The 24,288-nt window shown below is 42.7% G+C and overlaps 1 protein-coding gene across 2 annotated transcripts in view; it reads left to right on the top strand.

The window, feature by feature from the left end:
• PPM1A (protein phosphatase, Mg2+/Mn2+ dependent 1A) overlaps positions 1–24,288 on the top strand; it is a 463,370-nt gene that overhangs the window by 360,875 nt on the left and 78,207 nt on the right. The window contains exon 4 of one of the 2 annotated variants that reach the window (XM_086937955.1): positions 1,029–1,140. The exons of the other annotated variant lie outside the window; for it this stretch is intronic. Coding sequence (XP_086794081.1) covers positions 1,029–1,140 — 112 coding nt within the window. The remainder of the gene's footprint in view (positions 1–1,028; positions 1,141–24,288) is intronic. 2 annotated transcript variants of the gene reach the window in all.

Here is a 24,288-nt window from a genome sequence, read left to right as displayed (position 1 = left end):
ACTTTATAGTGAAGCCAAGCATACCCATTCTTAGGTGAGAGAGAATGCCTAAGCACACTGAACATTAATAATCCTCAAGACTCTTACATCATAAATATATGCAGCAAAAAGGCAGAATAGCACCCACCTGGTAAACCCCTTCTCTTCAGTGTGTCTAGGATCCACCAGTTCCTTTGAAGGGGGATGCTTTTTCTGCTACAGGAGGCTGTGCCTCGAATTTTGGAACAAGTCTACTACAAGGCAGTGTTCATCTTTTGGATGTGGAAGTGTACCTGTCAACACACCCACTCTACTGCAGAGGTTGGAAAGCCAACATGAGCCTGCACGAAGGGATGGAGGATTCCCACTTGCGGCATCAGCTCAGCCCTCGATTTGAAATTTGTTGTCAAAATATGTGGAATAAAGAATGTCAGGCACAGGTTTTTTTGAAGGGAACTTTAAGGACCATATGCAGCATATGGGGTTTGGTGTAAGATGCAATTTTATTGCTAATGTGCATGTAAAAGGTTTTTTGTTTTTGTTCAATTTAAAGCCTGTTGAACGTAATTGTGTTAATCAATTTGATCAATAAACCATTAATTAAGCACTTTTGATTGAAATACATTGTTTAATTTCTTGTGGCAATCTAATCTGCTTTTTATTTTTCTACGTTTGCACTTTAATTTGTTCAGGACACTAATTATATGTTGAATGAAATTACGTTGTGTGAGTACGTGAGAACGTTTACATGAGAAGGCTGAGAAAATAGAAACTGAATTGTTGACAATTCAACTTTTTCTTATATTATTCAGCATGATTTTAAAACATGTTCCTCTAGGTATTGTTGAGACCTACTTAACAAAAGTACAATCCCATTTAATTGTGAACGTTTCAGCTGAATTTTGTTCTGCAACAGTTTGACACTATAAGCTGTACCAGGTCAGGTTTGGTATAAAAAAGTTTGTTTAACTGCCTTACATAAAACTGTTTCAATCTTTTTAAGTTACATTTTGGACAACACTTACAAAAAAAGTACTTCTGATTCCCAGAGATCATAAAGAAGCAGGGCGAAGAAGGCGTGCCAGACTTAGTCCATGTGATGCGTACGTTAGCAACTGAGAGCATCCCAAATCTCCCACCAGGGGGTGAATTGGCAAGCAAGTGAGTTAACAATAAGTGTGCATCTGCTTTTGACCAACCTGTACTTTTGTTTAAGAAGGCAGTTAGAAATGCCATTCCTCCCAAAATAAGGTTTGTTTGTTCGTTCTTAATCTATTTTTGTGTTATTTTTCCATATTCTCAAGTCACTCTGTGCATGTGTCACCTGAAAATGTTCTACATAAAGTTAAATTGGCTGCTAAGAAAGACCAAACAAACTTTAAAGAGTGTATAATTTGAGTTTTATTGTATGTCACAATGGGTGGGAGAAATTTCTTTGTGGCTTGGTTAGCCAGTATGCAACCAGCTTTCTAAAATAGTCAAATTTCCACTCACTCGGTGTCAAATGGGGCCTTGTAGCAAAATTAACTGCAATTTAAAAACTATGGGCTTTGACATCTGCTGGCCTAATTTGTCCCACCCGAGTGTCACATTTTTGTAATTTGCATTTGATCAAAGTGAATGTATAATACATTGTTTTGTAATGCAACTGTATGTTTTTTATAATGCGTGAGAATTAACACCAGCATTTCATCTGTGTGTTGATGTGGTAAGTGAAAATTTACAATAAATTATGAATTATTGTGCCCATCTGTTTTATTACCTAGATTACATTTTAATGTTTATGGATGAAGAATCTTTAATATTTATTTAGGTTTTGAAATGCTGTATATCTGTTTTTGATATGTGACCTATTAGTGAAAGTGGTTTCAAAGTGTTCTAGTTCTTAGTGACAACCTTTATTAAACTACTTGCTAATCCCAGCCAGCAATAGGGCATCTGGAGGAAAATGTATATCACCACTGGCCTGGAAACAGTTAATCGTTATAATTCATAACTTGAATTAGTTTAACTGCTGCTTGTATCACGCCTCTTTTTGGTGATAAGTACCTCCGGGAGAAGTGACCATTTCTGGCGGAGCATTATTTCTTGCCCAACTCATATTTGTGTCCACTGTATAACCTTGGAACAGGTTTTCCTGCATTAACTTATGATTAGCAGCTACATTTGGGTTTCAAGTGGACAATCTTGCTGTATTTTTAATATTGATAATGATATAGAAACAAGCCAGTAAAGAGAATATACTTAACTTTTACAATTGAGAAACCTACGGTTTTAGTTGTGGGTTCCAACACCTTGTGTAATAGTTTTCAAAACCTACATTGAAATTACAGAATGCACAAATTAAAAGATGACATATTAAAGAGTCTAGGATTTAAACAATACACATCAGAAATTCAGCTTTTTCATTCTTTACCTGTTAAGCCCTTCTGCTAGAAGACCGATAAGGATTCAATATCCCAAATAGTTTCTAAAGATTCACTTTTCTTGGCACTTTGACTTCATCTGTTGCAGCTCCCACAAAAATAAATAAACGTACTTCTCTAGCTTAAGTATTGTAGAACAGTCAGCTTGGTGATCATAGGATAGGATAGTATTTGTAAAGCGATCTATACCCGAAAGTGTCAAGGCGCTGGGTAGACAAAAGCAAGGGCAAAAAAGCGCAACCGCTGATTAAGAGGGGAAAAGACATGATTACAGGAGTTTCCTGAAAGCTGAAAAAGAGCATGCGTTGCCAATGGCAGGGGGAGTGAGTCCCAGAGTTTGGCAGCGGCAACCGAAAACGAGCAACCGCCCCATCTGGATCTGCAGAATCTAGGCGAGACCAGTTTGTTCTGTGTGGATGATCTCAGAGTCCTCCCTCGCGTATACCATTGAAACAAGAATTTGAGTTGGGGCGGGCCTTTGCTATACATGGCCACATATACTGTGCTTAAGACCTTGAATGAAATACGCTCCCTGATGGAGGAGCCAGAGTAAGGTAGGAATACCTTCTCTGGCAGACTGAAGTTTGGGAATATTTTAAATCAGTTTTGCTGCTGCATTCTGTACCACCTGGAGCTTATTCAGAGATGTTGCAGTGATATTGAGGTGTAGCGCGTTGCAGTAATTAAGACGAGAGGTAATCAGTGCGATGATAGAGGGCCGATATAGTTCCGAGGGAATAAGTGGAAGTGGTTTCTGAGGGTTCTTAAAATATAGAAACATGTACCAACTGTACGATTGACTTGGGCATCAAAGGTGAGGCCCTCATCAATAATTACCCCCAGATTTTTAGCTGTTTTTACCGGGGCTGGAAGAGTCCTGCATTCTGTAGGCCACCAGGCATTAGACCAGATAGAGTTCTGTGGTCCAGAACTAGTACTTCAGTCTTGTCTCTGTTGATCTTTGGAGAATTGCCTTTCATCCAATGAATGAGGTTTGACATACAAAGATTAATCCATCAATCAATCCGGACATTTGTAAAGCGCACTACTCACCCTTTGTGGTCGCAAGGTGCTGGGGGGTGGGGGGGTAGTCTACTGAAGGTTAGCAGGTCCTGGGTCTGCTGTAGGAGGAAGGGGAGGGTGTTCTAGGTCTTTGCGGCAAGGTAGGAGAACGATTTGCCACCGGAGGTCGCTCTTCGGACGCGGGGGACGGTGGCAAGGGCGAGGTCAGCGGAGTGGAGCTGGCGGTTGGGGGTGTAGAAGGTGAGTCGAGTCGTCTGTTGAGGTATGCTGGTCCAGTGTTGTGGAATGCCTTGTGTGCGTGGATGAGGAGCTTTGAAGGTGATCCTCTTGTTGACGGGGAGCCAGTGCAGGTCTCTCAGGTGGGGTGTAATGTGGCTGCGGTGAGGGATGTCGAGGATCAGGTATGCCGAGGCGTTCTGAATGCATTGTAGTTGCTTCAGGAGTTTGGCCGAGGCTCCTGCATAGAGGGCGTTTCCGTAGTCCAACCTGCTGCTGACAAGGGCCTGGGTGACCGTCCTTCTCGTTTCAGTGGGGATACACCTGTAGATCTTGCGGAGCATGCGGAGGGTGTTGAAGCAGGAGGACAAGACAGCGTTGACCTGCTTTGTCATGGAGAGAGTAGAGTTGAGGATGAACCTCAGTTTGCGTGTGTGGTCGGTGGGTGTAGGTGCTGTTCCCAGTGCGGTCGGCCATCAGGAGTCGTCCCAGGCCGAGGGGGTGGAGCTGAGGATGAGGGCTTCTGTCTTGTCCGAGTTTAGCTTCAGACGGCTGTTCTTCATCCACTCAGCCACGGCTTTCATTCCTTCGTGGAAGCTGGTCTTGGCGTTGAGGGGGGTCATTGGTGAGGGATAGGATCAGCTAGGTGTAGCCGGTGTAGGAGATGATGTTGAGGTCATGCAGTCGGGCGTCGTGGGCGAGCGGTGCCATGATTAAACTTCTCTGCGACTAAATGCAGGTTGTTGGTGATGGAAACAATCATTTGGGTGTCGTCCGCATAGGAGAGCACCTGAAATCTGTAGGATCTCACCAGTTCGGCCAGAGGGGTCACATAAATATTAAAAAGAGTAGGGCTAAACGAAGTGCCCTAAGGGGCCCCACATGGGAGAGCAAAAGCTTTTGTTCTGAAGCCTCCATAACTGACTGTATGCATTCTATCTGTTAGAAAGGTATGGAGAAACTGCAGGGCTTTTCCCGTGACCCCCACTTCCCACAAACGTTGGACCATCCGCGCTGAGGAGACCGTGTCGAAGGCTGACGATAAATAGAGTAGAATCAACACAGCCGAGCCCCCTTGGTCTACCTAAAACCGAAGGCAGTCCGTGGCTGCAATAAGGGCAGATTCGGTGCATGGATGCAAAAATACATGAGCAGATAGTTCTGATGCTGAAAGAACCTAATTGTTGTCGAGGGAGAGTGAACTTGGTAATAGTTTTTTTTAATAGAGCTTTTCATCCTGTATGTCTACTGTTTCAAAGTCATGTAAACAATAATGTTACTGCTACCCAATTTAACCTCATCACTGCGGCACGAATTCCGCCGCAGTGCTGAAGATTCTTATCGCGGGCGTGGTCATGAAGACTCCCGGCCGTCATCAGCACACGCCTACCGTGACTCATGGCGGCCAGGAGCCATCATCAGCGTCGAAGAGGTTAATATAATATATTTACTGACCTTGGAAGGAGTCAAACTGGTGCCCGTATTTGCATCTTGTATTATTCTCCTTATGTGGTACAATTGCCCTAAGTTACCAGCCTATCAAAGGACTCAGTACACCTTATCTGATTCTTTGTATACTTCATATGGTTGTTAAAAAAGTGCTTTGTAGTACGAGGACGTATCATTTTGAGTACTATTCATCTCCAACTTAATTTATTTTATCATAACCTCAATGAGCTGTTTAGAACTTTGCTAAATTATGTTTAATGGAGGCAAGGTATGGAGTTGTACCCTTTGCACCTTTCCAAACTTCACTAAGCTGTTAGGTCTCTTAGCTTCATGTATCAATTTATTTCCACTGGCTCCTCTGCACATGAGAGCCTTATGTCACCAACTTGCTCTTCATCGGTACTACCTGCAGGAGTTGCAGTGGGAGAAGTTGATAATCTTTTTTAGAATTTGAATACTGGTGTTTTCTGGAACCCAGTCATTTCAAAGGCCTACCCTTCCATCCACCCGTATATTTGCTTTGGTTGATAACCTTTACCTTTCAATATGGTTAGGAACTCACTTAAAACATTTAAATGTCCGTGTGAGGGCCTAAAACATGTACTCCGTATAAATGACCTGGACTTAAGAACATTTTCTGCGACTAAAGATTTCCTTCTGCTTATCCAAGAAAACGTTAGATTCAATCTGATGGACAATGCAGGAGTCCTGATCTATTTTAACAAGTAACATGGTCTCATTCCACTGCGATAGTAAGTTTTTCAAAGATGTGTCTGCCAGATAGCCAGGCAAAAGCATGTATGTTCAGACAGCATTGAACATGTTTTACCATACTCTTTTAAATGTCGGCTAACCATTTGATTCTCTAGTCCATCATCAAGACATGAAGATTTTCTAACGTAAATAATAAATGTGACTGATGTTAATCACCAGTTGCTCGAATTGGCTATCAACTTGTGAGCAGGAAAGGATTCCAACCATAGGGGCCTTTATTACTTGCTTTGCAGTAGGGCCTTAGTCCTTTTCTCTTTAATGCAGAAACCATTTGAACAGATGAAGATTTGTGACACTAGCATCCTGGTATGGAAAATGGTCTTCGAAGGATGCTACCACGTCAAGGAGTGTAGCTCTTCAAATGCTGTCTTTAAATGATCTGCATTTTCAGAAAGGTGCATTTGTTCTGGAAATAATCATGTTTTATTCTGAAGGTTTTCTCAGTATTTCATTAAAACGGAGAAGCAATTCTCCTGATCTTCAACACATACCACATTTGTCTTCTGCTGATAAAACTGTGCAACCTGGAAGTCTCCAGGCCACTTTACATTTTATTTGGAGCGATTCACTGAATTTCCAAAACTTTCTTTTTCACCTATAATGGTCTTACACCAAGGAACAGAGTGGCAAAGAGTCCTGTTTAGGTCGAGCCTGGGCAGCGCATGCGCTGCTCTGCAAGCCATGCTGTATTGGAGTATGTAATAGAAGCCCTGCCCACTCTCCTCCCATTTTGCATTGGCTTGTCATTCTCCTTCGTAAATGCTGGCTTTTGATTTATTATTAGGCTTGTTAGTCCCTCCTTAGTACCGCCTTGTCTTGATTCGTAACCTCCCGTGAGGACTGGACCTTTTACTTCGATTGTTACACGGCAAGTCTTTTTTAGTCTGTAAGCACTATTTTTTTTAAATAGTTTCTCCTACTGCAGGCATGTCATGCCTTTTTGCCACATTTAGCGCGCCATGTGGGCTTTCACTTTCCGAGCAGCCTGGGAAATGGTGGCCCCTTCTTCGAATAGGTCTCACATTTACAAGAGTTTGTTCTATTGGCATTGTACTTGACAATGCCTTTTATTTATGTGTTAATTATCAAAAGATATAAATAAAATACATTCTCATTTACCATGCCAAGAGCTTAAGCACTCACAAATGCGAGACCTATTGCATTGCAAATGCTTGTTTCCATGTAGATTGTGTTGTGTATCGCCAACACCATGACAGAGGGGTTTAACATCTTCCAAGGCTTCATGCTCATTCCACCAGAGTTAAGTTACTATTGAAGGCTTTGCTAAAGCATTCACTCATTGTTGATATTTTAATGTGGCTATTTGGACTGCCTCACAACCTATTTTGTAAGCATAAAATGCTGGATGCTTCACGTATTGGTGGTTGTTAAGGTTCTGCATAACCTATTACAATCTATTTTCTGGACTTCTAATCTGACATTTGCTTTGATCCTCTCACAGTCTGAGAATAAGTATTCAGGGTACCAACAGATTGAGAGGCAAAAAGAACGTCAAACCAGAATATGGAAAAATTACCTCCCTGGTAATTTTGGTGATGTTAGCATGGGTTCTGCTACAGTGACGCACAAACTGGGCTGAGGCAGTTTGTGATGCACTGACAGAAGGGTAGGATGCAGTCGAGAGTGGAGGTTCACTAATGAAAAGTACTGTAAAAGCAGAAAAACAGGCTTATATTTGCAGAATTTGTTGTGCTTTATTATATTGCTGTAACAAAAAACTTGCTGAGCAGCCAGTCAGATGGTCTACAACTGATCTTCACAAATATCTGTTATTGATTATGACAGTTGTTACTCAAGAATAATGTATGCCAAAAATGAGCATTATTGCAAAGTAAAAAGTTGATTCTAAAAATCTATAGATTTGCCTCGACATTGATAAAATCCACTTTGTGAAAGATTTGGAGAACATTAGTATTCTTTTAGATATAATCTCTTACACGAAATTATTCTCACCCTAGAAAGAAGGGGAAGAGTACAGTGTACCTCAATTTCTGCCACAAAGTGAGCTGTCTCTCTTCCGACATCACAATAAAATAATTTCAAAGAGACATAAATCATTATTTAGGAGATAAAATTGTATCTCGGCTACTGACTGTGTTCACCCGTGTGGCATTGGTATCCTTCCAGTGTTTAGGACTGCATGATCTAGTTATTAACATTTAGCCTATTTCTACCATATTTAAAAGTGTTCTGAAAAGGTAGGATCATACCTAAACAATTATTCATACTGGTTGAATAAAGAAGCATCCACATTCAGAAGAGGTCTATCAAGAGGTGTAATATTTTAGAAGCAGCCAGAAACAACAAAGGCCTGACTACGTTGATAAACCTCTGCCAAGCCAACACGGAATTAAATTAATCTTACCACCATTATTGGCTCTGTGATGAGTGGGGAGAAAGTTATATCTAACCTTTAAGGAGAACCATCTTGATGTGGAAATCGGTAAAACATATTAGATGTTAATCGAGGGCAGGTAAATACATAATGTAAAAGCCAGCACCAAGGCTTCAACAACAAATTCTAGCATCGCATAGTCAAATGTCCATAAACCAAAATAGGCCTGGCAGCAAAGATAAGAAATGAAAAAGACCAAGTCAATCATTAGAAGTCAATATTCTTCAAAGATAAAGACACCGGTTTAAAGATTTTTGTTTTTTACCAATCCCAGTACATTGCAGCACATTAGTGACACATTAATTTGGACCAGAGACTAGGTATAAAGCTCTAGACTGTATTAAGTGCTCTGAAGGCAAACATCCAGTAAGTGATCCGTCAGATAAATTGTGTCAAGACGGCTTCTCCAAAGTTTTGTTCCCCCCAATTAGTTCTAAGCCTCTGCGTGGTGGATCACCCATTCTCAAAGTGTGCCTCATAGCCTTTGCATCACAATACATGATGCCATAATGATATGCAAAGAACTTGTTTGCTATTCTTCAGCAATTGTCAAACTGGCCACAAAGATAAATGGTGCGATTTGGAACCCGTCGTGTTTTCGTGTATGTGTTTGGCTACAGTTCATAGTGGAAGCTACATATGATTAGAAAGTCTGCAAGTCTGATAAATGAATGCATACATTATTCCAAAATAACAAATAGCCTATAAAATAAACTCAAGGCGATGGAATTTGTAAAAAGCTTAATTCCTAGCCGAGGAAGTAGACAAAATAAAGAATAAACACGTTAACCTGGCAGTTCATCAGTTCAAGAGGATTAAGGAGTTTCCATACTTGGGAGTAACAATAGCATCAAATTGGGCCTGACACAAACTTGCACTATGTTTCAACACGTCTGTTGTATATTATCTAGGAAACTACTGTTAAAGAACATATGACATGAGCTAAATGAGTGCAATTCCTCCAAGGTTTTGCACGTCCCTTAATAGAATCAGATTTCTCATGCTTGAAACTGGAAAATAGGGACAGAACTACGCACAAGTGGGCTGAGCCAAAGCGTTTAAAATGGATTTACAATCCTTTTGTTAATCTTTTAAGGAGATAAACTGAACTGCAGCTCGTGCACTTTGTCTCCAAAACTAAAAGGTGCATCCAGTGTGATCCAATGCTAAAGAGCTTGATGTATCAATGTAAAAGAGCATGAATACACACAGTGGAGAGAACTTTAACAACCCTGTCAATGGCGAGTTATCAAACCAAGGGTGGAAAAGAAGTACAAACTGGCACCAGATGAAACTGCCTACATCAGAGGGCAATTTCAACCCTACTTGTTAGTTGTACATTCAGCCAGGCAGTATGTCTGTGCCCAGGCAACCCTCCTTTAAACCCTCCCTTATCATCACACCCCCCAGACACACCTCACTCACCACCACCCCCCCTCGCAACATGCTCTCCACCCGTCCGGATGACGCACCCAGGCTACATCCAACACACAGGACCGCGATCCATGCCCACAATCGCAACAACCGCACCCGTCGCCCACACTGGACAGCGATCCCTGCCCACAATTGCAACAACCGCCCCGTCGCACATGCAACCCTCTTTCGGATCTCGACACTCTCACCCTCCTCCGCTCCTACGATCCAGCTGCCCTAAACAACCCAACCACCTCGCACCTCCCCATTCCTACGATACACTCAAATCCCAGTAGACCCTCTTCACTTAACGACAGAATCTCCGTCCCGAATAACCTTAGAAAAGTCCCCATCTCTCTAATACCCTCTACCTCCCTTGACACACCCCGTCTCAAATGCACTCTCCTAAACTGCAGATCGGCTTCTAGACACTCCTCCGCCATCGCCGATCTAATCCTAACATTGGACCTTGACCTAATCTTCTTGACTGAAACCTGGCTAACCGAATCTTCTACACCTATAATGGACATTTTGGTTCCCCCCAACTACCACATCATTAGGCTTGACAGGTCCGGCAAGATAGGTGGAGGAATCGCATGCATTCACAGGAACAACCTTTCTGTGCTGAAAGTCTCCGCATCGTCCCTACCCTCCCCAACTTCTTAGGAATACATCTGCCTTGACATTATCAGTGAGGGCAAACCGATATGCTCCCTTCACGGCATTTACCACCCACCCAGAGACAACCTCCCCTTCGTCCAACAAATCATGGACATGATTTCAACCAACGCTGGACGACAGCTCACCCAAATATACCTTGGTGACTTCAACCTCCACTGGAACGATCACAATGATGCGGTGGTAAATAGTCTTAAAAACTTCCTCGACGCCCTAGACCTCACCCAAATATGCAACAGCCCGACCCACGAGAAAAGCTCTACCCTCGACCTGATCATCGCCAAAGAGGACGCCATCCAACTTGAGTCTATCCAACCATGTGACTGGTCTGACCATCATATTGTCACATTCATCATCAATGAAAAAGTCAAACTCAACACTGGGCAATCCTCCAGACCTAAAGTCTGGAAAAGAGACCTGAAAAAACTCAACCCATACTCCCTAACCCCGAACAGCCGTGACCTCCTGCTCCCTCCTACTGGCGCCACAGATGTCCAATCCTTGACTGACCACTATTTCAATGCCATGACCTCAATAATTAATGAGGCTGCTCCCCTGCAACTAAAAAGAGTCTCCGCTAAAATCTCCAATCCATGGTACGACGGGAGTCTCAATGAAGATAGACGAGCCATGCGAATGGCAGAGCGCACCTGGAGAACTGCTCCCTCTGCACTGCATCTGAAAACGCTGAAGAAAAAGAGAAACGCCTACTTCAGGAAAATAAAGCGCTCAAAAGCAAACTTCTTCAGCCTCCAGCTCGACCAAGCAAAAAAACGCCCAAGAAAACTGTTTGAGCTAATCAAAACACAAACCAAGGAACAACCCCAACCTCTTAGCAATGCGTGCGAAGCACCCTCCTGTGAAGACTTTGCCGCTTTCTTTACCCAAAAAACTGACATTAAGAGTGATCTCCGTACTGACGCAAGCCTCTTCGCCACGCCCAACTACATAACACTCACCGAACCAAAAAACAACGCTACATGGTCTTCCTTTGACACCTACACTGAAGAAGAAATAGGCAAACTGCTCATCAACTTGAAACCCTCCAATCACCTCACGGATCCCCTCCCCGCTAATGCTGTCAAGGACTTCACTCCATTGCTACTTCCACTCTGGACCAAAATTATCAACAGCTCGCTCCAACAAGGAACCATCCCTGACTCCCTCAAAGTTGGACAAGTTACACCTTTACTAAAGAAACCTACGGTCGACCCAACCGACCTAAACAACTATCGCCCCATTACCAATATTCCCACCCTCGCCAAACTATTGGAAAAATGCGCGCAACTACAACTGACTAAACACATTAATCAGTTTGATCTCCTCAACCCTCATCAATCAGGCTTCCGAGCAGGACACAGTACTGAAACTGCTATGACACACATAATTGACGATACCCTTCAAATCCTAGATCAAAATGATACCTGCCTCCTCATCCTTCTTGATCTCTCTTCAGCATTCGACACTGTTAAACATGAGAATTTACTCGAACTTTTGAACACAAGGATGGGTATATCTGGGACTGTTCTCAAGTGGTTCACCTCCTTTTTACACAACAGATCGCAGAAATTCAAGAGTAACAACCTGATGTCCGCGCCAATACCTGTTTCGCTAGGCATCCCTCAAGGATCCTCCCTATCACCAACTTTGTTCAACCTAGTTATGGAACCTCTCACTACCTTACTACAAGCATCCAATGTACTTTTTCACATGTACGCAGATGATACCCAACTATATCTCAAACTACATTCCCCCAAAGACATTTTACTCCTGAACTCAACGATCAGAAGCACCCAATCCTGGCTTGCCGATAATCATCTCAAACTCAATGCGCTGAAAACAGAGTTCCTTCTGATCTCACCTCCCGCGAAGATCTCTACTACTCAATCCTGGCTGAAACAGCTAACTGCACTCAATGTCCAACCCACCATAGTAGACTCAGCAAAATCTCTAGGCATAACTCTCGACTCCAATCTCAACATGCAGCATCATATCAGCAAGGCTACTAAGGGAGCAAACTTCCAAATCAATATCTTGAGGAAACTTAAACCCTTCCTGCCAGCCAAAGACTTCCAAACTGCAGTACAAGCACTAGTAATCCCGCGAATTGACTACGGCAGCATCGCCCTCTGCGGTCTTCCGTTAACCACTACTGCACCCCTAAGAGCTTCTCTAAACGCTGCAGCGAGACTCATCACGGTGTCAAAAAAACACTCGCATATCTCCCCTGACTTGAAATCCTTGAACTGGCTGCCTTTGGAAGCCAGAATTCACCTGAAAATCGCCTGCATGACACACAAGGCTATACATATGAGCGCTCCCGGATACCTAACTCAGAAGCTGTCAATCTCTGGCGGCTCTAGAAACACCAGAGGCACTAACAATCTTCTGCTAAAACCTTGAAGATTCCGTAAGGAAAAAACTTATAAACGCTCCTTCTCAGGAATGGCACCCAGGATCTGGAACTCACTCCCTCCTGAAACCAGGCTCATCTCTTCCATCACACTTTTTAAGAAAGAAGTAAAAGCTATTCTCATGGCCAAATACACCTGACCTATGAACGTTATCCGTATAGACTCTGCACCATTCTGTATTATTCTGCCTGCTCACTACGACTATGTGTTACCTGTATTATTGACTTACCTGACTATATATGCACACATCTATCTGTAATATCTGCATATTGATGTACCTGTTTTACCTTACTCCCTAATGATCTGAGTTTCACTCTCTTGTTGGTATGCCCTGCCTTTGTAAAGCGCTCTGATATCTGCAAAGATCTTGTTCGCGCTATATAAAACTTTCAAAATAAATAAGAAGAGCAAAATACATAGATGCTGTTGGGGAAAGTGCATTTATGCACAGTCACTCTCAAGGACATAGTCAGTTTAGTTGGATTTCTCTCCCATTATGACCGATACCAATGGGAGGAAATAAGCAGTTGGTTAAACACATGCCTGTGACGTACCGCAGAACGTGGCAAGAACTAGTAGCGAAAGAAAAGATAATTTCCTGTGCCAACAGCCACTTCACTCCGCAGACTGCTTCCTGGAAGGCAAACACTCGTATCATGCTCTGCCTTCATGCATGACGTGGGGTATCCGGGTTCAAACCAGAGGTACAACACCTCCTCATCTGACGTCACATTTGAAGGGGAGCATCATTTTGACCATCAGGTCAACAGTATGCTCGAGAAGATTAAGATCAAGAGGGCCTGTAACCAAAGTCTTTGGAAGAGGTGATTATCATGGTTAAGGGGCAGGCAAGAGCAAAGGTGGCTCCAGCAGGGGTGCCTCTACGTCCAAGCAGTGACTCACCCCTCATTCCTGCCAGTCGCACAACACCTGTTAAGGAACTGCAGTTATACCTTTCCCAGTGGGGGAGATATAATCAAGACAAATGGGTTTACAAGTCAGCGGTACTGGCTAAAGGTCCGCACAACTCCATCAGACATACCACCTCTTCACCATGCAATGCATCAAGACCATCTGCGGCTGTTGCAAGAGGAAATACAAGCTCTTCTCAGTAACGGTGCCTTCGAGCCAGTTACCCCACACAAGCATGGCCAGATGGGTCGATTTCCTGTTCTTCCTCCTCCCCAAAAAATACAGAGCTCTGCAGCCTATCCTGGACCTCATGTCTCTCAACCACCACGTCGTATCGTATCGTATGTGGCTGTTACCCTTTTGGGGTAACAGCCACAAGAAGGTTCACAAAGTGCTTAGTGCTTCCCCTAACTCCATACTTGGTGAGGAAAATTAGGCAAACAACCCAGACTTTCCTTCTGATCACTCCATTATGGCTGTAGAGGCCCTGGCTTTGGATGTTCCTGGAAATGCCAGCCCATCAGCACAAGAAAATTCCTCTGAGACCAAACTTCCAGTCACTATATCAGTGCCAGCTCAGACATCCGAATCTCAGAGACCTAAATCTAGTGATCTGGCTCCTGATGTCTTAGTTTGAGATACAGAACAAAAACCAGCATATATCAGCATGAATATACAATAGCCATGTCCAACAAACAGCGTAATCTGGCTCTAGGGAGTGATAGGATAGCTCCTTATGGCCATACACAGGGTAACATGTGCTTTTACATTTGAAGGGCAACATGAACCTTAAGAAGGCAGCAAATTCAACCACTTGCCCCATATCTTCCGGAACGTCCTCGGACATGCCCGGGCCTCGAACAGGGGTTCTTCTTGTGTGGCACACCAATCCACCCCAGTTTGATTATCTTAAACTTCTAAAGGAGTAAATGCAGATCTTAGATGAGGTGCAAAGGTTCACCACACCACAGGCAAGTGGAAAAGGTCCTTCCATTGCTGATTAGGAGAGCACATAAACCCACTTACAGTATCAGTTCAAGTTCTCTTCAAAAATATGCATATTCCTCCCAAAACAACTCCCGCTGTAGCCTGTAATCTTAACGTGATATTGATGACTAATGGGGCTCCCATTGAGCCTTCCCATTCCTGCGAAAAGCCATTATTGTCTAGGAAGGTTGCCTTCTTGGTAGCCATAACATGTCTCAGAAGAGCTAGTGAGTTACAGGCCATAACAGCCAGTAATCCTTCATCTAGGTGCACAGAGATGGGATGGTTCTTCTAAACAACCCAAAGTTTCTCCCAAAGGTGGTTTACCTGTTCACTGTTAATCACACGATGAGGTTGCTCATTTTCAAAACCCCTTGCCACACATATTCAGCGACTGAAAAAGCATTACACCTGCTAGATATTAGGAAGTCCTCGAGGTATTCTACATATAGAGCAAAATCCATCTGACAGGCAAAATACCTGTTTGATGACTTTGCTAAACCACAGCTGGGCAGAGCTGTTTCGAAAAGTGGCATTGTCAGATGTATTGTTAGGTGCCTACAGATGTGTTATGCTAGAGCTAAGCGTACACTACATGTAGTGCCGAGGGAACATCCTACACACAACAAAAAATGGCCTTTTTGGGAACTATTCCAGTAACGGATATATGCAAAACTACTACATGGTAACACCACACACTTTAACTAAGCTTTGCTTTGTGGATATCCAAGCTGGACAAGAGACCTTGGGTTGGATAAATAGTCTCAAAAATGTTGTTTCAAGAATCTGCATTTTTTGCTCTCTAGCAACGGCTTCAAGAAGGCACAGCATGTGTATCTACAGCAAGAAATGCCACAAACCGAAAACGTTACGTAACCTGTAATCATCTGCTGGCAGCTTGTAGTGCTGTAGATGCACATCTGCCCACCCGCCTCCCTGGAAGCAAGCAGAGGTTCAATTTGTTGCCACTTTACAACTTACATTCCACAGGATACTGTATCTGTTTACTTTCACTGACTGAAAATGATGGGGAAAAACAATCGGATGTAGTCTTTGTCCTGGTGTTGTGTGGGCCAAGGTAGGTGCATGCGATCACAAAACCTAAAATGACTTTAAAGAAAAACAACTTGTCAGATCCGCAACCCAACACTAGATGGCAGTAGTCGGTAGAGCATGTGATTTTACTGCTTTTCAAGCTACAAACAGATGGTAATATTTTCTTTCCAGTCCCCAGGCCGGTTTGATCAAAAGGAAAGCTGAGCAACTCGATCACATGGCAGCCACTGTACTAGGTTCGCCACGTATTCAATTATGTTACTGTTTGCCCGATCCAGTTTCTTTCTTAATTTGCGTAAAGGTGGACCACAATTGGCATTTAACAAATGGGAGATGTCATCCGTTTTGATTTCTCCCACTATCATCAGGAAGTTCTCACAATGTTGTGCCTTCAGGTTTACGCTGACTCATGAACTGTAGGTTAGTTAACACGTATCACCTTCCATCTTTACTGAAGTCATAGTTGTGGATAAATGCCATATATCGGACATTCCATTTCCCTGCCTGCTCTGTAGGAGTTGGCACCTCTTAATGGTTCAGCTTTTTCTCGTTCTTTCTTGCATTTCACCACACTAGAAGTAACAAGTTGTTATTTTTTTGTTTTGTTTTGTTTTTTTCTTTACTTTTGCCAGCTGAAGGCATGAAAAATGTTTAAACATTTTGCCTTTGGTAATTTGTATCACAAACGACTGCAAACATTGTTATTGTTATTTTAATTTTATACCGCGCCTAATCACCTGCAGGTCTCTAAGCGCCAGGAAAAGATGGTACAGGACAACAACATAACGAAGTCAGAGCAAAGAGCAGCATTCCGGTTATGCTATGCTCAGGCTTCTCCTAAACAATAGCGTTTTTAAGCTCTTTCGGAATCTTAGGAGGTTTCCTTCCTCGCGCAACCCTCCAGGCAGACTGTTCCACAACTGGGGAACCAGTACTGAGAAAGCTCTCCCTCCCTTCGTCGCCAGCCTATAGCGAGAGCAGGTCAGCAGCTGCGAGTCCGAGGACCGAAGTGATCTCGTCGGACAGTACAGCTGCAGGCGCTCCTTGATATAGGCTGGAGCCTTACCGTAAATTGCCTTATGAGCTGTACACAAACTCTTAAATTCCACTCTCTCTTTAATTGGAAGCCAATGTAGGCTTTGTAGTAGGGGAGTGGCTCTAGACCTCCTAGGAAGTCTAAAGATCAAACGGGCAGCATCATTCATCAACATGCTGTAAGTAGCTTATGTAGGGCACGGCACCTCTGATAGTTAAATGTTTCAGCAATAGAATTGTAACCGTTTAAACAGGCAATTGCTAGGGTAGCTCATTCCGAGCTACAACCTCAATATTTTCCCTGGCATATGTTTCTATGCCTTTGGAATGTTGATAGGTCCTTTCGGCAATGGTCATATTTTCTTTTTTTTTTTTAGCTTACATTTCGAATTTCACAAATGTACAAAGTTCCAAAACAGACACTAAACAGGCCTGTCTGCTATCAAGCAAATGCGCTTAAATATGGCACAGTTTGGCAGCCCACTGCTCAGAATGTGCTCGCCAGACCCTAAACGACCAATACTACTACAAGAAGGTCCAAACAGTCAATGCTCCTGCCAAAAACGTCTTTAATGTACTCAGTGGCCCAAATGGAGGTATTCTACTAGACTAATTCACCACTAATCCTTCATTTTTTGGTCCGGAGTAGCATGCTACTCACTGAAAAGCGCTTCAGCACCTCATCAGGGGTAGCAAGTGTTTTATAAATGCAAACCTTTTCCCGCTTCTATCCCTCCACTTTTCTTCTCAATGCAAACAACAGACTGACATACCCACCGCTCAAATTAATTTCATATTTCACTATACTAATTCAACACTGATCCTTTATGGGTTCTGCAGCAGCATGCTTCTTGCCGAAAAAGTGCTTTGATACCTTGTCTGGGGTAGTAAGCGCTATATAAATGCATTTACAATACAATACAATAATTTCTTGAAAGCATGCTTTCCCTTGCCCTTGATTAATTTGTTCCAAAAGTCAACCCTTCTCAACAGTGCGGGATGAAAACAGATGCTGTCAATATCAGTGCAGTCCTTGATTTTTGGCGCAATATCTTTTGGAACCACATAAATCACCCCACTATATTAAAATGGCACACTGTTTGCTGACTGCAATAATGAATATTAAAGGTCACCAAAACGTCCCACCTAAACCAGATTCTACATGCACTGCTGTTCATAATGCCAGGTACAGACAGAAAATGCACCTTCCTTTTTCAACCTGCATTGCTAGACAAAAAGCTGGACAACATGGCTCAGGGCAGTAGATGAATGACACACGCTTTTATGGAAAGTATTAAAATACATGTATGTATATCTGGCTTTAGTAAAGGAGCACTGTTCCGCTGATTTTTATCCAAACCTATTTTATTTTAGAAAACAATTGAAGTATCAAACCAACTACTAAAAGTATACCTAGGACCTTTCTAAACTATGCCGGAAATATCAACCACACTGTTTCCTCAGCATGGCATCGCATTGTAAAATCTTTTATTCTTTTAAAACCCTGAAGAGTTGCTGTCTTCAGTAGACTACTGCTTGACACGTTGAACGTGTGGCATACTCTCTTCTGGAAAAGAAAAAAAAAACAGCAAGCTTCAAGAAATGAAAACGATCTGATATTAGTGCTGCTTAGGCAATCCATTTGCCCGTGGAATCTCTTTGCGCCGAGACGCAACTAAAACAACGACTTATTTGTGAAGTTTTATGGAAAGTTTATCAAATGACTCCCATTGGATGTGTTCTGTGATGTATTAGTAAGCAATGGAAACTGTTATCAGACTTTCGTACTTGTTTGAAAAGAAGAGATTCAAATGAATCTAGTATTTGAGGTTACTGTTCTAAACCCTGTAGGTTACAAAGAAAAGGCTTTTTGAGTAATTGTTTAATTGTGAGAGAAAAGCAATAGCCAATGACAAATGTAAACCTCCACGTTAAAACCACCCAAAGTTCAAACAATGCTAAGATTTTTGTAGATCTGCGAGGATGGTTGAATGTCTACTTTTTCTTAATACTTGCTACTAAGTACACCGCCTTAATTCTGCTACGGGTGTGGCATATGCAGACTGCCAGCCTCTAAATGAAAATCTTTTCTCAGACCAAAATGATAAAAACTAATTATTGAGATTTGTTTCTTATCTGTCCATTTTCGTGCAGAGGTCTTTTTTTGGGGCTAGCTCCCACACTTCCTTTTTGAACCTTTATTTTTTTTTCTTACCCCTCATATGCCCTTTTATTTCTAGTCAAGAGGTGGTATAGCCAGAGTTATCCTATGAAGTTTCAATTTGGTGTGCATTCTGAAGATTATTTTTCCTTTTCTCCTCTTCAGTAGGTGCCTCATGATGATTTACATCCGGTTTTTGCTGCGGATTTTGGATCTCTACTCTTGATTGCTTACCAACACTGCCCCTGATGGCTTCGGTCTGAGCTTGTCACATAGTGGAGGCTTTTCTGCCTTATTTTAAATATCTTTGGCCTAAGGCTTCCTTGTGGACTTGACGGTGCCTGTCCCCAGGACCCTTAGGCCTTCTATTACTGGTTCTCTAACTAGAGGTGTTGACTTTACTCTAGGTAACCTCTTTACTTTCAGGTGCACCTCTTGAGTATTTTACTGCACTACACTTTGTAGTGCACTTACTTGAAGCACTCCCTTGGGTGTAGTCCGCCTTTGTGGGTCTTTCAGAGTTCTTCACTGTAAAGCTTATAGCTGCTTCATGACCACAGATGGTTAATGGCCTGGTCTTAAACGGGCCATGTCCAGCCCTCATTGGAGGTGCCTTCACAGTCCTTGCATCCCTGGACTAGAAAGTTCAGACGGTGTAAGAAGGGGTCACCGTAGTCTTTTAGCATTGCCTGAGCTCCTGGTGCAATTGGTCCCATAGCTGCTGGAACATCTAGGTGTTAATGGAGAAGGGTGCTTTTGGAAGGTGGCAGATCCACAAATAAGGGCTTTTATCAAGTCTTGACAGTGCGGTGACAGTGTTCCACTATAGGGAGCAGAGGCTAGCCTTCCACCAAGGTACCATCTGGGTACTCCAGACCATTACGTTGGTCCCACGTTTTGAGCAGAAGGGGACCAGGGATTCTTGGCAGATCTGTCGGGCAGCTTGTTTATGGACAGGCTCATTTTAGGGATTCACTTCCTCTGAGGGCCAATGTATTTGCGCTCTCAGGGACTCGTACGTTCAGAACTACGTAAGGTTCCTGCAAAGCCACAGGCACTCTTAAAGGTTACCAGTGCCTTAGATGTCCCCCCTGGCACAGCTCTACACTATTGTTGTCTTGACTGCTAGGGGCATTGCCACATAAACGTTGACTAGGTGTGTTTCTGTGACTTGCTTCCAACATGGTCATGCAACCCAGCCAGAGACTTAGAATTTCATCGGTGGGCTACCACCCTGGGCAGAATAGAACTTCACTGTTGGAACTCTGCAAAGGCGCCTTCAGATGAACTTTTAGTCTAGAAATAGCCGCAGAGAGTCAAGGGCATACAACATTAAGTGGGGAAACTGACCTCTCCTTACTTCTAAGACTGGTGGATTTTTTAATATGCCAGGAATGCCAGGTTGTTTAGACCCTGTGGCACCCCGTGTCTTCAGGGTATACCAGTGGCTAAGCCAAGGCAATGCTCCCTAATTCTCAGTTGAAAAATTTCGTTTGATATCTTGATAGATGCATTTATCTCCATTACAGATAGATGGTAACAGTTTTTGAATGAGAGAATCAATCTCTTTTTGGTGGTTGTCTCAAGTCACAGGTCTGATGGCCTTCTCTGTGTAAGTGGGCTTCTCACTCAGCTACACCGGAAAGAGATAAGTTGCACATGCACTGCATTCCGGTTTAGTTGCCATTTCCATTTGTTTGACACAGCGGTGTCTTATGAGCTAGCTCTGAATATGAGATGTACTGTTCTTTGGTTCACCATCAAAGTTCTGAGACGACAAGGAAAAAACCCATCAGCATCTTTGATCTCCAAGGGATATTAATATCGAAGGCCTTTCTACTGATAGTTCCAAGGAAGAGGATTGTAATTTTTGTACACACTCAACATACTTTTTTTTCTGTTGACAAATACACATGTAATGTTTGTTGCTCTGTGCAGCCTAGCGACGGTGATGTGGGCCTTGGTGTTGAACCAGAATGTATTCTGGTTAGCCATTACTAGCACTGGTGTAAAACACGGGCTGAAAAGTTGCGTATTTGTATATTCATTGGGCATGTTAGGGAGAAGGATCAGACCAATCTATTTACTCTGTTGTGGCCCTGGTGAACCACATACTTTCCAGTAAAAATAAAACATGTTGGCTTTACATCTTGGGTGGACAATGGGAAGATATTAAAATAAACCAAACAAATCCAGTATTTGTAAAGCGCAGAATTACCCCAGGTTGTCACGGAGCTGGGGGATGTCGGGAAGATTAAGCGAGCTATTACCCAGAGTCACATGGTGCTGGACTAACCCTCTGCCGACACTGGGAATCGAACCGTGAACGCCGTGTTCTGGATCAGGCGCCCTGGCCGCTACGCCACAACTCCTCTTCCCTTAGAGTTGATGCCTTCCATCTCTGCTGGCTGCTGACATTTCTGCATTTTTTTTCTCCCTGATTGCCTTGGCTCCAGACAGGGTTCCCAGAAATCTTAATTCCTTACATGTGCTTGAATGGGTGTTGACATTCAGCTCTCAGCCGCAATGTTAAGCAGTGTGATTCAGCTTACCAATCTGTGTCGGTTGTGTGGTTGAATTCCTGACTCTCAGTTAAAGGACTTGTCAGCTTAGCTACAAGGGTTCTGATTTGGTGTCACCCTGATAGTCCTAGGAGAGCATTAGCAATAATACAGGCATTAGAAGGCTTTCTACAAAGTGTGCCTCATGACTTCCCTCAGATCAAGTACTCTTCTTCCATACTTTTGTTGTAAATCCTTTGTCAAATAGAAAAACTATTCCTAAGTACGATGTTCCGGAGGCCTATCATTCTATTTGTTGTGTAGAAAGTTTCATCTACATCTAATATTCTTGCTACTCTGTGGTAGCCCTGGAAGGGTATTTTATAGCCTATAGCCCACTTTAGATATTGATCTGTATCACAGATTGTTGCTTTTTGCAAATGTTTTCTCCTAGAGGGATGCATGTTAATTCAGTTGGCAGCATGGCAGTATCTGGGACTGATCAAATACATGATCCATTTTTTAAAGTATTTTCAGCCACTTGGGTTACACTACACACCATCTTTAAGTATTATGAATACTAGCCTAGCTATTGTTCATATATTATTAAACTGATGCAATTATGCATAAATGAAAAATAGATTTTCTAAAAACGATATCATTGAAAATATTCCTTTATAAAACTTCCATGTTGACACCGTGGAGCTTGGCCTGCCTATTGTTCGCAAAATTTAAAATGGCATCAGTCATGGCACCAAGCAAACCACACTAAATCTAAAACGTTGACCCTGCAGACGTGTGCTGTCACACAGTGTTTTATTTCTGATGTAATTAAGATTATAAAACGTAATCTTAATACTTGATCAGATAGATATTTCTGATTTCACTTCAATTGCTTTTTTCTAGGATTTTTGCTTTCCTGTCACACACTTTTTTCATTGCCCTTCATGCATACTTCAGACCTGCACATTTAGTGTTCTGTGAAATCCTTAAGCACATAGGAGTAAGGGGTCACAGACTGTAGAAGTCAGTGCAAAGTACTCTTCATTATGGTTTCTGCTCTCCAGATGCCCTGGTTCTTCAACACCCCCACCCACTCCACCTCCTCTTAATTGTTTGGCTTGCTGTCCATCATCTCTCCAGTTTTCGTGTCCCATTACTTGGGATGAATAAAAAACAAATTAAAAAGGGATACGTTATAGCCTTATAGTTCGCCGTAGAGGGCTATACCGGCTATTAAAGGCCCTCTCCAGCTTTAAAGGCCCGAGCCGAAGGCGAGGGCCTTTAACAAGGGAGAGGGACTTTAATAGCGGTATAGCCCGTCTACGAAGGGCTATAAGGCTATTAGAACATTCTGTCACTAGAGGACAGAATGTTCTAACAAAAAAAACAAAGCCTTTTGGGAGAGTGAGGGGATTGGAATCCCCTCAGGTTCCTTGAAGCCTTTGTTCACAGCCAGAGCTGTGAACAAAGAAATATTGGAATGTTGGAGCTCCAGGCTTATACCAGCCATTACAAGCCCAGAGCACTCCATTGTTTTCAATGGAGCTCCCAACATTCCAATGTTCTAATATGTTTTATGTTATGTTGTAATAGAGGGCACAGCTGCCCCAGCAAAGGGGCGTTCCAGCGCTAAAATGCAACTGTCAAAGGCAGACGTTGTGACGCACAGAGAGACCACTTATGCAGGAAAAAGGTAGGTTTTTATGGCTTTATGGAATAGCGCGTGATTTTGGATACTTGTGATACTCACAGGGAGGGAGTACCAATCTTACAATAAAGAAAGGTGTGAAACCTGGCCTCAATAGATATTTGTACTGCAATAGCAGATGCTTCTCATCCCTTCCCATATGCTTGGGTGAGCAAACCATATGTAAGAGAAAAGATTAAGTTTATGGGCCGAAAACAATCGCACCTGGACTCCCAGTAACTGACTTCCCTCCTCTGCCACTGAGAGTGAATTGTCGCTTTTATTTTAATATTTGTTTCACCATCCAGGACATTTCTCTTTCATAAAGGTGGCTTCCTTGCAATCAATCCTCCTTCTTCCAGGTTAGAGATGCGGCTGCTTTTTGAAGTTCGAATGTGAAGTTATTAACATTTTAGATGATTGCACTTCTTTCCTTCGAGAATCACGAAAATGTTAAACATACAAAATAGTAAATTTTATATAAAGGCATTGCAGACAATGAAACAATGCACAGGTCTATTAATTCTTCTCTGTGAATTTAAAGTGTTCGTTAGCCTTGCTTTTTTAAGGGAAAGGAGAGTGTATGTTTAAGTGCTGAACTATCAGTGGGTCAATGCTGGTGTACTCTTGAGATCAGGATGTAGGCTGGGGGTACTCGATTGAAGATGTAGATATCTAAAAAAGTGAGAAACTTGAAAACATGTTTGCTGGAAGTGTGTAACAGAAGGAGTGCAGCTTGATACCAGGCGATTAGTAGGATAAATTATATATATTTATAACGTGATTCCCTCAGTAGCAAGGAGAGAAAATCACAGGTTGTGTCGAATTATGTATTGAGTTTTTAGGCAGTACAGTGAAACTTGATTGCGTTGCTGTAGTCCATAACACAAATTAACTACCTGCCCCTACTGGTATGACTTCCTTGGAATGTCTACAGCAAACAAGCTCATGTTTCTCAACAATCTAGGCAAATGCAGTGTTGGGGTTAAAATCGCAATCCCAGGCACATATTCCAGTTTGACACATGGATATGCCTCTTTACTATGCTATCTCACAACATGCGGAATCCTTCCCAAGCCTTGGAATATGGGAGGAACACACATGGGCACGGCTATTAGGACAGAGGGTGACCTCTTTGGTTCGCCACATTGCAGTTAC

The sequence above is a fragment of the Lissotriton vulgaris genome, chromosome 9 (assembly GCF_964263255.1).
Source record: "Lissotriton vulgaris chromosome 9, aLisVul1.2, whole genome shotgun sequence".
NCBI lineage: Eukaryota > Metazoa > Chordata > Amphibia > Caudata > Salamandridae > Lissotriton > Lissotriton vulgaris.
Note: the sequence above shows the minus strand (reverse complement) of the source record. Positions and strands in the feature narration are given on the sequence as shown.